This window comes from Cervus canadensis, chromosome 32 (genome assembly GCF_019320065.1).
Source record: "Cervus canadensis isolate Bull #8, Minnesota chromosome 32, ASM1932006v1, whole genome shotgun sequence".
Classification (NCBI taxonomy): Eukaryota; Metazoa; Chordata; class Mammalia; order Artiodactyla; family Cervidae; genus Cervus; species Cervus canadensis.
The window spans coordinates 29,607,782-29,620,337 of NC_057417.1; the positions used below are offsets into that span (position 1 = coordinate 29,607,782).

At 59.0% G+C, this 12,556-nt stretch overlaps 1 protein-coding gene across 6 annotated transcripts; it reads right to left on the reverse strand.

Moving 5' to 3' along the window:
- Nucleotides 1-2,218: 2,218 nt before the first annotated feature.
- Nucleotides 2,219-11,092, reverse strand: NYAP1 (neuronal tyrosine phosphorylated phosphoinositide-3-kinase adaptor 1). 6 transcript variants are annotated; one of them, XM_043456289.1, is made up of 7 exons: nt 10,359-10,495; nt 9,003-9,154; nt 7,153-7,511; nt 5,166-6,680; nt 4,099-4,317; nt 3,785-3,894; nt 2,223-3,291 (listed from the first exon to the last, which is right to left on the reverse strand). In XM_043456289.1, exons 2-7 carry the CDS (start codon nt 9,068-9,070, stop codon nt 3,016-3,018), a joined length of 2,547 nt encoding a protein of 848 aa, XP_043312224.1. In that variant the 5' UTR covers nt 9,071-9,154; nt 10,359-10,495; the 3' UTR covers nt 2,223-3,015. The 6 variants fall into 6 exon arrangements, with proteins under 6 accessions (XP_043312221.1, XP_043312222.1, XP_043312224.1 ...); XM_043456290.1 differs by lacking the exon at nt 10,359-10,495 and adding an exon at nt 10,123-10,330; XM_043456286.1 differs by lacking the exon at nt 9,003-9,154 and having other exon boundaries at nt 2,219-3,291; nt 10,359-11,092.
- Nucleotides 11,093-12,556: the final 1,464 nt, after the last annotated feature.

The following is a 12,556-nucleotide window of genomic DNA, read 5'->3' on the forward strand; positions in this document are numbered from 1 at the left end:
TTCAGTACATGATAGGCCAGGTCCCCCATTACTCATCTATTTCAGAAAGTTCATTATCATTCTGGATGAACTTTTGAACTGTTTTGTCAGATTTCCCAAATTATCATTTGGGGATTTAGAGATTGCATTGAATTTACTGACTTAGGGAAAACTTACATCTTTTACCTTATGGTTTGGTAATAACTAGTAATAAGAACTAGTTATTACTCTGTTTAGTCAAGTCTTCCTTGGTTGAGTAACTCAAAAGACTTTAGTTTTATTGATTAATCAAATAGAGGTCCTGTACTCTGGTTAAAATTACTCCTAATATTTTATGATTCTAGTTGCTCTTATAAATGAGATAATTCCTTCCAATAATTTCCTAACTAATTATTAAAAAGCTATTGGAAGTCCTTCCATTTTTGATAACATGGATGGATCTCGAAGGCCTGATGCTAAGTTAAATAAGAAAAACAGAGAAAGGCAAATACTGTATGCTCTCACTTATATGTAGAATCTGAAAAAAAAAAAAGAAAACCAAACTCATAGATACAGAGAATAGGTTGAGGGTTGCCAGAGGTGGGAGGGGGCGGTGGGGAAAAATGGATGGAGGTAGTCAAAAGGTACAAACTTCCAGTTATAAGATAACTGAGTCCTGGGGAGGGCATGCACAGCATGGTGACTATAGCTAACAATACTGTGTTCTATGTGTGAAAGTTGTTAAGAGAGTAGATCTTAAGAGTTCTCATCACAAGAAAAAAAATTCTGTGGTGATGGATGTCAACTAAACTTACCGGCGATGACCATTTCACAAAATACACATATATCAAATCATTATGTTGTACACCTACATTGTTATATGTCCATTATACAATTTTTTAAAATGTAAATAATTTAAAAGCTATTCCTTGTTCTTAACTCTTATCTCTTGTCCACACTGTCTCTTATAGAGCTGTCTTGGCCCTGAGTACCATCTTTATGTTGATGACTCCTGACATCCACACATTTGTCAGCCCTCTCAAACCATCATCATTTTATCCCTAACTTGGTGTTTCCTAAATTTCAAATATTCTCACACCACTGTTATAATTTTTCATAATCTGAGTATCACCTGTACTATTATTTCTTTGCTTACTATTTTTCTTTAAACCAACTCATTAAAAATATATTTAGCCTCATCTAGTGCATGCAGTAATCGACATGAAATAACAAATAGTCTGGTGTGCTGATTGTCATTTCTCTCAATGTGCGTGAAAAGAAATACAAAACTATTAAAGTTTTTCAAAATGTTCTTCATGTCACGTAAAAGACATCTCTGGTATCATCCATTGTATTTTTGAATTTCTGGTCTAGCTGGTAACAAACCTGAATATTTGCCGTTGTTTCAGAATCAACATTCTTCCCTCAAAGTCCCTCTCAACCCCGCTTTCCATGGGTTGTCAAGCTGACCATTTCCTCAGTCATCTGAGTGCCAACCTAGGGCTTCATAGATTCCCCCTGCAGCTCCTTCATCTCCAACCAGAGGATGTTTTCTTTCAGCTGCATCTTGTCATCTGTCCCATGCCCTCCATTCTCCCAGACTCTGTTTGTAATCCTCCTCCCCGGATTCCTTCTTGAGGACCAGCCTCTTGGGCTTTGAGGCCCCTCTTTCTGCACCAGCTTCATCAAGGTTGACTCACTGCCATCTGCATATTTAAACACAATTGCTGCCCCCACCCCAATCCCACAATCATGTTGTGAGCGTGGGACTTTCTCCCTGCTCATCCAAACCTTACCTGTACTTTTAGGTGCCCTGTGCAGGAAGCCTTGTCAGAAGAGCCCAGCCCTCTCCCTCTCTTAGTCCTGGAGCATTGTCTAGTGTCAGCTCAGGGATCTCATGCCCCTGAATAGACTACAAGCTGCTGGAGGGCAGGCTTCTGTCAGAATGTTCCTGCTGCCTTGGCGCAGGGCTAGCACACATCAGATGCTCCGTTAATGTCTGCGGAGTCAGTGCACGGTGGCATTCCCGAAGACTTACCTCCAGCTGCACCTCTCCCGCTCACTTGCCATAGTAACCCTCCCTGCTCCCACCAACCAGGGGCCAGAGGGAAAACAAAACAGGTGTTTTAAAAAAAAGGTGGAGCGCACTGAAATATAAGAAGCCACTTCTAGGATCGTTAGTCTTTTAATATATTATTTCTGAAAAGAAAGGAATTAAAAAAAAGTTCCTGACATCTCTTCTGGGTTTTTTTTTTTTTTTAATTTAAATAAATACCCTGCCCACCCCCACCCCCCTCCGCGAAAATTCCCCTCCTTCCCTATCACCCCGCCCATCCCTGGTGCTAGACCCTCACCCTGGAGCTAAATAAGATGCCCGGTTCAGAGCAGGCCAAGCTCACTACCCAATACTGGCGACTGGTAAATACTGTGAATGAGCCCTCTGGCCCTCCCGACTCTCCACCCTCAGAGCCCCTCCCTTCTGCGGCTCCACTGCTCTCCAGACCAGTCTGTCCCTGGCTTTGCGGGGAGTGACGGGGCGGGGAGGGCACAGCTGGATGGCGGGGCCTCTGGGTACTGGGGAGACTGCCAACTTAGTTCCCTTTACTTGCCCGCGATTCCCCACTCCTTGTTCAGGAGTGGATCAGACGGGCCCAGAATTGCCTTCCAAACCGAAATAAACAACAAAATAATTACCACCTCCCCCACTCTCTAAAAGAGCCCCTTCTACCTCTCACTCTCTGTCCCTCGCTGGCCCGCCCCCCTTTCCTCCCTGACCCCTCCCTCCTCCCCCATGCTGACCTGGGGTGGGGCGGTCTACTTTGCTCAGAGGGGAGAGCAGCAGGAGGACCTCACTCCCAACTTCAAGCAACCCCTCCCTCACCCTTCTGGGGTTTGCGGCTTGGGACTCCAAGCCCGACCGGCCCGGCCGATTCCCCGTCCGGGGGCAAGGGTTAGGGTGGAGGGCAGCGGGGGCTTCTCCCCGGCGGCTCTCTTTCACCTGGTCCTTCAAGCGTCCCTCTTTCGAGGCCAGTCTGGGAGAGCCGGCCCCCCGCCCCCTCAGATGGCCGTGTCCCAGAGGACCGTGTGCTGCCGGCGGCAGGGCGGCGTGCCGGACTTGCGGGGCTCGGGCCCGCGCCGCCAGCTGGGGAGGATGGGCATGCTCTCCTGCTTGCAGAGGCCGCGGTCGGGCCGGTGGCGCGCCTTGATCTCCTTGCACACGCAGCGCTTGCGCTCGATCACCTCCAGCAGCTTGCCGTCGCGCTCGCGGGCGGGCTGGGGCGGCAGGGGCGGCGGCAGGGGCAGCGGCAGCGGCAGCGGCAGCGCAGGCTGGGTCTGCACCCCCTCCTCCCGCCGCCGGCCCCCGACGGGGTGGGGTGGGGGAGGAAGGAAGGAGGGGGGTCAAGGACCTCAGAGTCACCAGGCCCCGTCCCCACCGCCGAAACCCCACCAAGATCAACGCGTCGCCCAGAAACGAGTCTTCTCTTGACCCCAAGGCCTCTCGTCCACTCCCCCTGCGCCCTGGTGCCAGGCAAGGCCTGTCTCCCTCAGGAAGAGCTTGCCTCATAAAAACCGTCTTCCCAGTAGGACGAATCTTTCCACTGCGGGAAGACTCTTTCTAAAGGCACCAAGGCCCTCATCAGCCAGTGGTGCCAGCCTGGCTACCCAGGTTCTCCCCCACCCGCTCGCTCTCCATCCATCCGGCGGGGACCGCCCTGAGTCCGTGCCAAGGCCCCACCCTGACCTCTCGCCTTTCCTCCCACACCCGGGCCTTCTTCCCTACCTGCTCCTTCCCAAATAAAAAGCCCAAGCCTGTCTCCCTCCTCACCTGGCTCAGGGCATCCCTGGGCTGGCTGCAGGGCCGGGGGGTGTGGAGCGCGGCCTGCCGGACTCCGGAGGTGGAGGCCGAACGCCCCAGGCGGTAGCCTCCAGTGAAGTCTGAGGCAGAAGATTGAGGAGTGAGAAAGGAAGGGGGCGCCAGGTTCCCCTCCCCCTATGCCCCGAGGACAGGAGAGGCCTGGTCAGACTGAGCCTAGCCTCAACGGAGGGGGGGGATGGAGACCTGCTATTAGGAGGTAGGGCCTGGGCCCTGGGAGATTCCCCCAGCCCACCCCATCTGTGTGCGGGGGCAGATGGTGTCACCTCCGTTGCGATGGCAGGCGGGGAAGGTCTGGCAGGGTATGGGCAGCGCTGTGCGGCCTCCTCCTCGGTCCCCTCCGTGGTGGATCCTGGCCAGCAGGCCCTCTGCCCCCTGGCTCCTCACGGGGATCCCTGATGCCATAGGGCCTCTGTCCTCACGCTCCACCTTGCCTAGACCCTCAGCACTGCCATTCCAGGCCCGGGCACTGTCCTCGATCTCTGCTGGGTGACAAGGAGAGCTCAGAAGCTGTACAATGTGAAGGGTCTTGCTGTCCCCCCAGCTACACGCACCACGACCTGGCTGGACCAGGACAAAGATGTGCCCCGTTGCAGGTCACAGCTGGGAAAGGAGGGCCCCGACATCACACTTCACACACACACAGCGGAGGGACGCCAGTCCTGGCACCACCCCTGGGCTGAGAATTGTAGATATTTACTGCTGCCAAACCCTTTTCCTTGTTCAGAGGGGTCTCCCCTACCCCAGCTTTAACTTCAGAACCCCTCCAGCCCCCTACAGGGCCAGAATGATCTCAAGCGGAGAGCAGCAGGGGCTCTTCCCTAGGCGAGGGGAGAATCCCAAATTCTGAGCTGGGGGAACGTGAAGGGGGGCCTTGGGGGAAGGGCTGCATGTGAACTAAGCTCATCTCTGAGTAGGCCTGGCAGAGCATTGCGTTGCCAGGCAACCGTAGGGGCCTCCCTCTCCTCTCCCTCCTGTCTGGATGGGTTGCTATGGTAACAGCTGGGAGGCAGCTGTGTTTAGCTCCTCATGTGCGCACACTCACAAACACACACACCCCTGCAGCCCAGTGGAGGGAAGGGCGGGGAGTACAGCGGGACAGGACAGGAGGAGGAGACCAGGTCCTGCCCCCTCCCTACTCCAGGTCTTCCTGCCCTACCAGTGCACACACGCGGGGACCTCACCCCTTCAGTCTGCTGCATGTCCCCATCCCTCCGCTCTCCCAGAAAAGTTCCCAGTTCAGGACAATGGGCTGTGGCTTCCAAGTAACCCCTTCGACACCTCCCCCAGATCATCACAGACATCCCTGGGCCCGCTCCCCCTCCTCACTCACTGTCCAGCTCTTTTGCCTTCCTCCCTCCATACAGGACCTTCCGCTGCAGAGCCCAGCCTGCCCCAAACGTCGAGGCACCCATCTCCTCTTCCTCCTCTGGCGTCCCCGCACTGGCGATGACGTGGGCACAGGAGATGCTGGCGAAGGCCCCCCCGTCCGTCCCTTGCTCTTGCAGCTGGATCTTGACCATGGGGGCCGGAGCTCCCATCCCACAGCCCTTATTCAGCACCCCCCCGGCCTTGAGGCTCTCATAGGCAGGGGGTCTCTTGAGCCCAGCTGCTGCAGCTGGGTAGGTCCAGAGGGGGGTCAGGGGGCCTGTGGTTGGATCCGGAAGGCTGTGTGGGGAGGCCAGGCAGGCGCGGTGGTGGAGAACCCCAGCTGCTGCACCCAGAGCCCCGCTGTGGGGGCTGGACTTCCCGGGCACAGGGGGCCTCGAGCTGGTGCACAGCATCCCATGGAGGACTGCGATTTCCTTCTCCGTCTTTGGCTCCCCAGCACCCAGGGGCGGGCCAGCTGGCAGGACGGAGTGCGTGGTCACCTTGACTGCTGAGTACACCATGGTGTAAGACACGGCCTTGTCCTTGGGGGCGCCGGGGAGCAAGGCAGCCGGGGCAGGAGGGGCTGCTGGCGCCCCTGCCGCCTTGGGGCAGATCATGCTGTGGGAATTGGGCAGCTCCCGCTCCCCCCGGGGCTGGCCAGAGCCCTGGGGCGGCAATGGTGTTGAGTGGCTCCGGGCTCGGCCCGAGGGTCCCAGCAGCAGCAGGTTGGCAGCGGGAGGCGGAGGCGGTAGGGGAGGCGTCTCCCGCTCCCGGGCAGGCACTTGGGGAGCTGGGGTGGAGCCAGCTGGCTCCTTGGAGTGGCAGAGGACCGGTAGCCTCGAGACCCCGTCGCCGGGGGTTCGGGAAGCAGACTTGGCTTGGGGGAAGGCCAGGAGCGGAGGCCGGTGCTGGAGGAGGTTGGGGAAGGGCGGGGGAATTTCACAAGGAGTGGTCTTGGTGGGCGTGCCATCCCTTCGGCTCGGGAGGGCTGAAGCTGGCCGGCGGTGGGTGAGGGGCTGAAGGGATTGAGGCTGGTGTGGCGTGGAGGCTGCGGTCAGTGCAGGGGCCCCATTGGCCCGGCCTTCCCCGGCCTCCTCGGGCAGCGGGTACTTCATCTCCTCATAGATGGCCTCACTCTCGTCCGAGTCCGAGTCAGCGCCAGCGGGAGGGGTCGGGCCCCCACCCCCCAGAGGGGGCCCCGTCAGGCCTCCTCCACTCCGCCCTCCTCCCTTGAAGACATCGCCCACCATCTCGATGTACACGGGCTCTTCTTCCTGGGCGCCCGCCTCAGGATCCCCGGCCACACAGGAGCCCCTGCTGAGGCGCTGAAGGGGCAGGTTCCCCCCTCGAGGGGAGGGGGCTGGGGGACAGGACTCATCGAAGGACACCGACAGCTGGGTGTTGGGGCTTCGCCTGGGCTTCTGCGGAGGGACCTTCCGGCCGGACTCGCGGCCCTCGGGGGCTGGCTTCTGAGAGCCTGGGTAGGACAGGAAAGAAAACGAGATACCAGGCTCTCAGTCGGGGAAGGAAACGGGGAGACCCACTGTGGCCTCTTCACTCACCTGCAAGGACATTTCTGCCTCTTCATTTCCCCCAGCTTTCCTCAACTAACAGCCCCAGTTCGTTCCTTTCCTACCAGTTGGCCTTGGCGCCTTCTAAAGAACTTTCCAGAATCTGCAGCTCGCACCCTCAATTCTGCCCCCCACCCTCAAGGCCCTTCAAGGCCACCCCTTTCCCAAGAATGAACTTTTCAAGGAGCTTTTCCCTGCCCTTGAATGGTTCATCTCAGGCCCTTCCCCAAAATACCCCCCCCCCCACATTCCCTGTGAGAATGGAACCTTCCACTTCCTGGGTTCTTCCCCGAATGAACCCTCCAGGCAGGCCTCCCGTGGCCCAATGGATCCTCCCTGTTCCCCCTTGCGGGGGGGGGCGGGGGGGGGGTGTCTCACCTGCTTTCTTGCTGGGGGGCGTCTCTGCCCCCGACCCCGCCATGCTAAGCTTGGTGCTGGGGTGCCTCCGGGGCTTGGCCGGGGGTCTTCGGGTGCCGCCGTCCTCAGTGAGGCCCCCGGCGCCCGCCCCAGGCGCGCCCCCCACGCTGTCCATGCTGCCCACCGAGTGGCAGGACAGGGAGCGGGGGGCCATGGCGCTGCGGCAGGGGTGAGGGGTGTGCTCCTGGGAGGCGGGCATCGTCATGAAGCCCATCCTCAGCGAGCGGCGCAGCGAGGCGATGTCCCGCACGCGGACGCCCGGCCCCGGGCCGGCCCCGGGCCCCGCCGCCGGGCCTGCGGGAGCCACCTCCTTACTGGAGCTGGGGAGAGAAGACCCAGGGGGAGCCGGGGTCGGGCCTCAGGCCTGGGCCTTCCGCTCCTCTTCCACCTCAAGAGCGAGGAGGAGCGGTGGGCAACCCTGGGGCCTCCCAGGGAGGAGGGCGGGGGCCGGGGTGGGGATGGGGAGAGGCCGAATCCCAAGGCCTTGAGAAAGGGAAGGAGGCCGGGGACAGGGATGAGAGGAGGGGTGAGCCGGTGTGCAGGGGAGCGTCCCTGGAGCTGGCGGGCCCCAGCGTGGGCACCGCACATGTGGACAGCTCGGCACACGGAGAGGCAGGCCGGCCCGGGCTGCCCAGCCCTGCATGGCACATGCACCTGCCGCCCGAGCTCTGCTCCTTCTCCCCCTGACGCGGGCCCACGCCCGGCCTCTGGCCTCCCCGCGTGTCCGGCTGCTGCTGCGGCCTCCGCTCCCACACCGCGCGGGCGCCTCGTTTCCCAGACCCAGGCTGTACCGCCTGCCGCATCATCAGAGAGCCTCCCCCGACTGATCTCTCTTTCCTCCCTGCCTCTCTCTCTCTTTCTTTCTCTCCCTCTCCCTCCGTTGCCATCCTCTCTCTGTTACCCTCCCAGGCTCACCCCAGTTCCCGTTCACTGTCCCTGAGCTTCTGTGTGAGTGAAGGGGGTGGGGGGCGGCTGGCGGGGAAGAGGGGCGAGTCTCTGTGGGGTGGGCTCTCATTAGGGCCCTGTCTACTAACCCTTCATTAGGGAGAGATCACTGCAGCGATAGCTCTGATTAATCTAATTAACAACAAGAATTAAACTCCACAGTTTCGAGGGGGGAGAAGGGAGCAGGGAGGTGGCTCTGACTCAGGCTCCAAGAGGCTGTGCCGTCAATGGGAGTGAAAAAGAGAAGTGACAACACAGGAGAGGCCAGGCGCCAGGTCCCGGGGGAACCAGGGGAGGGGGTGAGCAGTGGCGGGGCTGGGGGGGGGGTCAGTTCCAAGCCCTGGCTCTTCTGCAGGGCCCAGCCTGCATGTCCCCCACCACACACACACGCACACACACACACACACACACAATCCTGTCACTGGGAAGGGCCAAGTGGATCATCTCTGGTGTCCCTCAGATGACTCCATCCTGGACCATGAGGGCAGCAGGGCCTGCCCCTTCCAAGGTCAGGTGACAGGGGAACCAGGAGTCAGCCCCACACTGTCAGATAGGAGATCACAGGCCAGAGGTGATCAGGAGGGAGTGACCTGGGCCTCTGGGGATGGGCCAGAGCCAACAGGAGCCCCCTGAGCCGGAAGCCCCCTCAGAGGCCAGGGCAGGGGCTGGAGCCAGGAGCCACGAGCAGGACAGAGACAGGGCGTGTGCAATTCCAGCAATTTTGTACTGAGCACAGACTCTGAGATCAGACTGATGACCAGGCTGCTGGGCTCAGGAAGGGCAGAGAGGGATGTGGCCCGGCCGGGTTGGGGTGGGGGAGAGCAGAGGTGGGACAGGAGAGGGGCGCTCTGGGGCTGCAGCCTTACCTCCTCTTGGCCTCCTCTTCCTTGTGCTGCCTCCACTCCAGCTTGGTTTTTCGGTAGAGGAGGTTCATGTCGTGGGGCAGGAGGTGGGGGCTGGGGGGCCCTGCTCAGCGCCACCAGGCCCGGGGGGCGACCCTCCCTGGGTCCCGGATCCACTTGGTGGAGAGGGATGGAAAGGAAAAAAAGAAGTATGTGGGGTGGGTCGGGGCCAGGAATGAATGAGAGAGAGAGAAAGGAGCAGAGATGTGACTCGGGTCCTCAGAGAAAGGAAAACAGATGGAGGCACAGAAAACCCAACTCCGCCTCCAGGACCCACAGACAGACAGACAGGTATAGAGAGTCACACACCCTGACAAAGGTGTTCAGGGCCACAAACACACACTCTGGAGTGATCAGCCTGATACAGATCCCCATCCTGTAAATCCAGCCTGATCCAGCACACGGACAGGGCCCACAGACCTATAGCAGCCTGCAGGCACACAAACACACATTCAGACACACCAACCACCAGGTCACAGACCCATCTCTGCAAACAGAGGGCCAGACACACAAACTGACATAGGTAAACACAACCTAGAACAGCCAGACACATAGACATAAACACCCCGACACACCCACAGCACACACAGACCTCCAGATACACACAAATCGGCTGCACTGGAGTGGACGTACCTATAGACAAGGAGTTATGCCGGGGCCTACTTGGCTACACTGCACCCGGCTGGGGAAGGGGGAGACAGTCAGACTCCCTACCCCTCTTGGGACCTGAGGCTGGTGGGGGGTGTCATGGGGGCAGGGCGGGGACGCTGGAGAAAGGGTGAGGGCACTCTGAGTTGGGCACCTACAAGACCACCCATCCATGTCTCTCCATTCCCTGCCGGCCCCTCGCCAGACCTTCGCCTGGGCCCTCAGCGACCGTCCCCGCCTCCCTCGCTGATGGCCCAAATCACCTTCCTCCTCCAGGATCTGGGAGGCTCCCGGCTTCCTTCTCCCAGTCTCCGCCCCTCCCTCTCACCCGGGGGTCTCCAGTCTGGCCCCATAGCTACCTTCTGAGCTGCGGCCTCCATACCTGCTCTGGTTTCCCTTCCCCCAAACACACTCTCCTCTGCGCCTTCAGCCTCACCTCTCCTCCTAGGCGCCCCTCCTCACAGCCGTCCTCTCCCTTCCCGGTTTGTTCCAAACCTGGTTGGCTTCATCCCCCTCTCCATCCGAAGGCCCCAGGTTCCCGGGCACCCCTCCCCTTCCCCTTGTCCTGCTACCCTGGGTTTCTCCGTCTCTCGCCCCGCCACTCCTCCCTACCCCTTGTCCCCCCATCCCACCTCCCCGCACCAAGCCTCCCCAATTTCTACATCACCGTACCTGGCCTGCCGGGCGCCGGCCCCCCCATGCCGGGCTCCGCCCGGAGCAGGAGGAGGGAGGAGGAGAGACAGAGACCGGGGGGAGCCGAACAGGGCCCTGCCGCAGAGACAGCCCCGCCTCCGGGTCCGCCCCCAGACCCGCCCCCGGCCCCAAACCCACCCTTCCACACCCTCCAAGGACGGAGTGGGAGCGGCGGGGCCGCGCTGTGCCGCTAGGCTGGGGTGGGGGGCATGGGGCCAGCGGAGCCCGCGGGGGGCACTTGGAAAAAGGTCGTGGGATTTGGGGGACCCGGAGCCAGCCCGCCCCCAATTTGGGGCGTCCGCTCCTCGCCGCCCCTCGCCCCTGCCCCGCCGGGCCGCGCTGGGTTTGGTGTCCAAGGCCCCGGCGGAGCAATCGGGGGTGCGGGGTGCCGAGCGCAGTGGCGCCCCCCAGCGGCAGCCAGGGGCCGGCACACACGCGCGTACCCCGTGCGCCCGGCGCTCCCCGGGTGCGCACCCCGCGTCCGGCCGGGGCGAGGCTGCGGCTGCGGGGCCCGGAGTGCAGTGAGGCGGCGAGGCCGGCAGGGGGGGCCGGTTTCCGGGCGGAGGGGCTCTGAGAGTCGGCAGCCGGACCATCCGCGTCTTTGTCCAGCAGGGGGCGTGCTCCCTTGTCCGCGCGGCGTCTTCCAGCTGCCCCCCAGGTACAGGGAGGGCAGCGAGGCTGTTTCGCTGGGTGCTCATCGCTTTATCCCTGCAGCTTCCCAGGAGTCCAGACCTTGTTTCACCACCTGGACTAACGTCTTCTGCCCATCCGCCCCCATGGCCCAAGTCGTCCTCCCAGTAACCTTTGACTCCACCAAATCATGAATACAGCTTTGTAAGTCGTAAATTGCCCCACATTTAATAGAAGGCATTATAAGTACCCCGGGAGAGTTAACACATCAAAAATACATAACTATGGTTTCATATTTACACACCTTGGTGTGAATAAACTTTTATCTATTCACTCAACAAACATTTACACAAAGACCATCAATGTCCCTGGGACTGCAGACACGGAGGAGCCCAAGTTGATGCCGAGTGTCTGAGTTGGTGGGAAGGGGAGGATTCAAAGATAAGTTTGAATAGTTTGTAGCCAGTCATCACGGAAGGAAGGAGGCTCTGGGGGCGGAGTCGCGGGGCTGTGTTGTGAATTTTGCCAGAGGGGAGAGAGTGGGGTGAGGGGTTGTGTGGGAGGCTGCTTCCTGGACCTCATCACTTGGGAGGCCTCGGGATCTGGCTACGGGATCTGGCTGTGGTAGCCGTTGTTGCCATGAAGAGAGAGAGGAGTGCAGATGGATGTTAACAAAGACATAAAGAAGAAATATATAAACCGGGAGGAAGGGGGTTTGTTTTGTTTTTGCTTAAAGGGTGATTAAAAATTTCCATGAGCTAACCTGAGGAAGGAAGGACGGGTCAGCTAGTCTCAATGGCATCAAATGCTAGCTCTGACGCCTTGGGCAAGTAACCCAAGCCTCAGTTTCCTCAGCTTAGACACTGGAGCTCAAAACCCACCCCATGTCTGCCCTGGGCTGTTTTGAGAATCCATGAGCTAATTATGTGAAATGGACAAATATGGAGAATTTTAATATGCTTGGAAAGAGTTCCAAATGACGAACCTGGGATTGACAGCAGATGTGGTCATTAAACCCTGCTTTTGCTAAAACAGTTCCCCTCAGAATGCTGCCAAGCATATGAAAGTGAAAGTGTTAGTGGCTCAGTCCTGTCAAGCACACAGTAGGCGCTTAATGAGTGTGCGTGGATTCTCCTTAGTGAGCAGGGGATGGGAAGGGTGAGAGGTGGGGGTGAGAGAAAGGGTCCGGGTTTGTGGCCAGCCAGGTTCCTCCTCCAGGCGGGCACATCTGTATGGGTGCTGGTGTGTTAACAGCGGTTGGTAGAGAAAATGCAAGTCAGCACCTTCCTTAGCGCGTCTTCGTGGTGTCTCCCTATCTAGGGAGCCAGACAAGGACACACCTGAGTGAGAACTGTCCCTGCGCTACCACTGACAGCCTTTCTGAATCTCCTGGGTCTCCATATCCACATTTAACAAGAGGAACTTGGGCAATGTTTGGGGTTTGATTCAAATCCTCCAGCACAATACCACGAAAGATTTTGAGGATATAGAGGAAACAAGGTCGGCTGTGAGCTGACAATTGTTGAAACTGCATCTCGGGTCCTTTA

Coding starts and splice junctions, on each gene's coding strand:
- NYAP1 (XM_043456286.1), bottom strand. CDS start 11,077: ATGAGCACCCAGCGAAACAGCCTCGCTGCCCTCCCTGTACCTGGGGGG. Junction 7,512..10,358: donor GCCGGCGCCCGGCAGGCCAG/GTACGGTGATGT, acceptor TTCTCTCCCCAG/CTCCAGTAAGGAGGTGGCTC. Junction 4,318..5,165: donor GAAGGCAAAAGAGCTGGACA/GTGAGTGAGGAG, acceptor CTTGTCACCCAG/CAGAGATCGAGGACAGTGCC.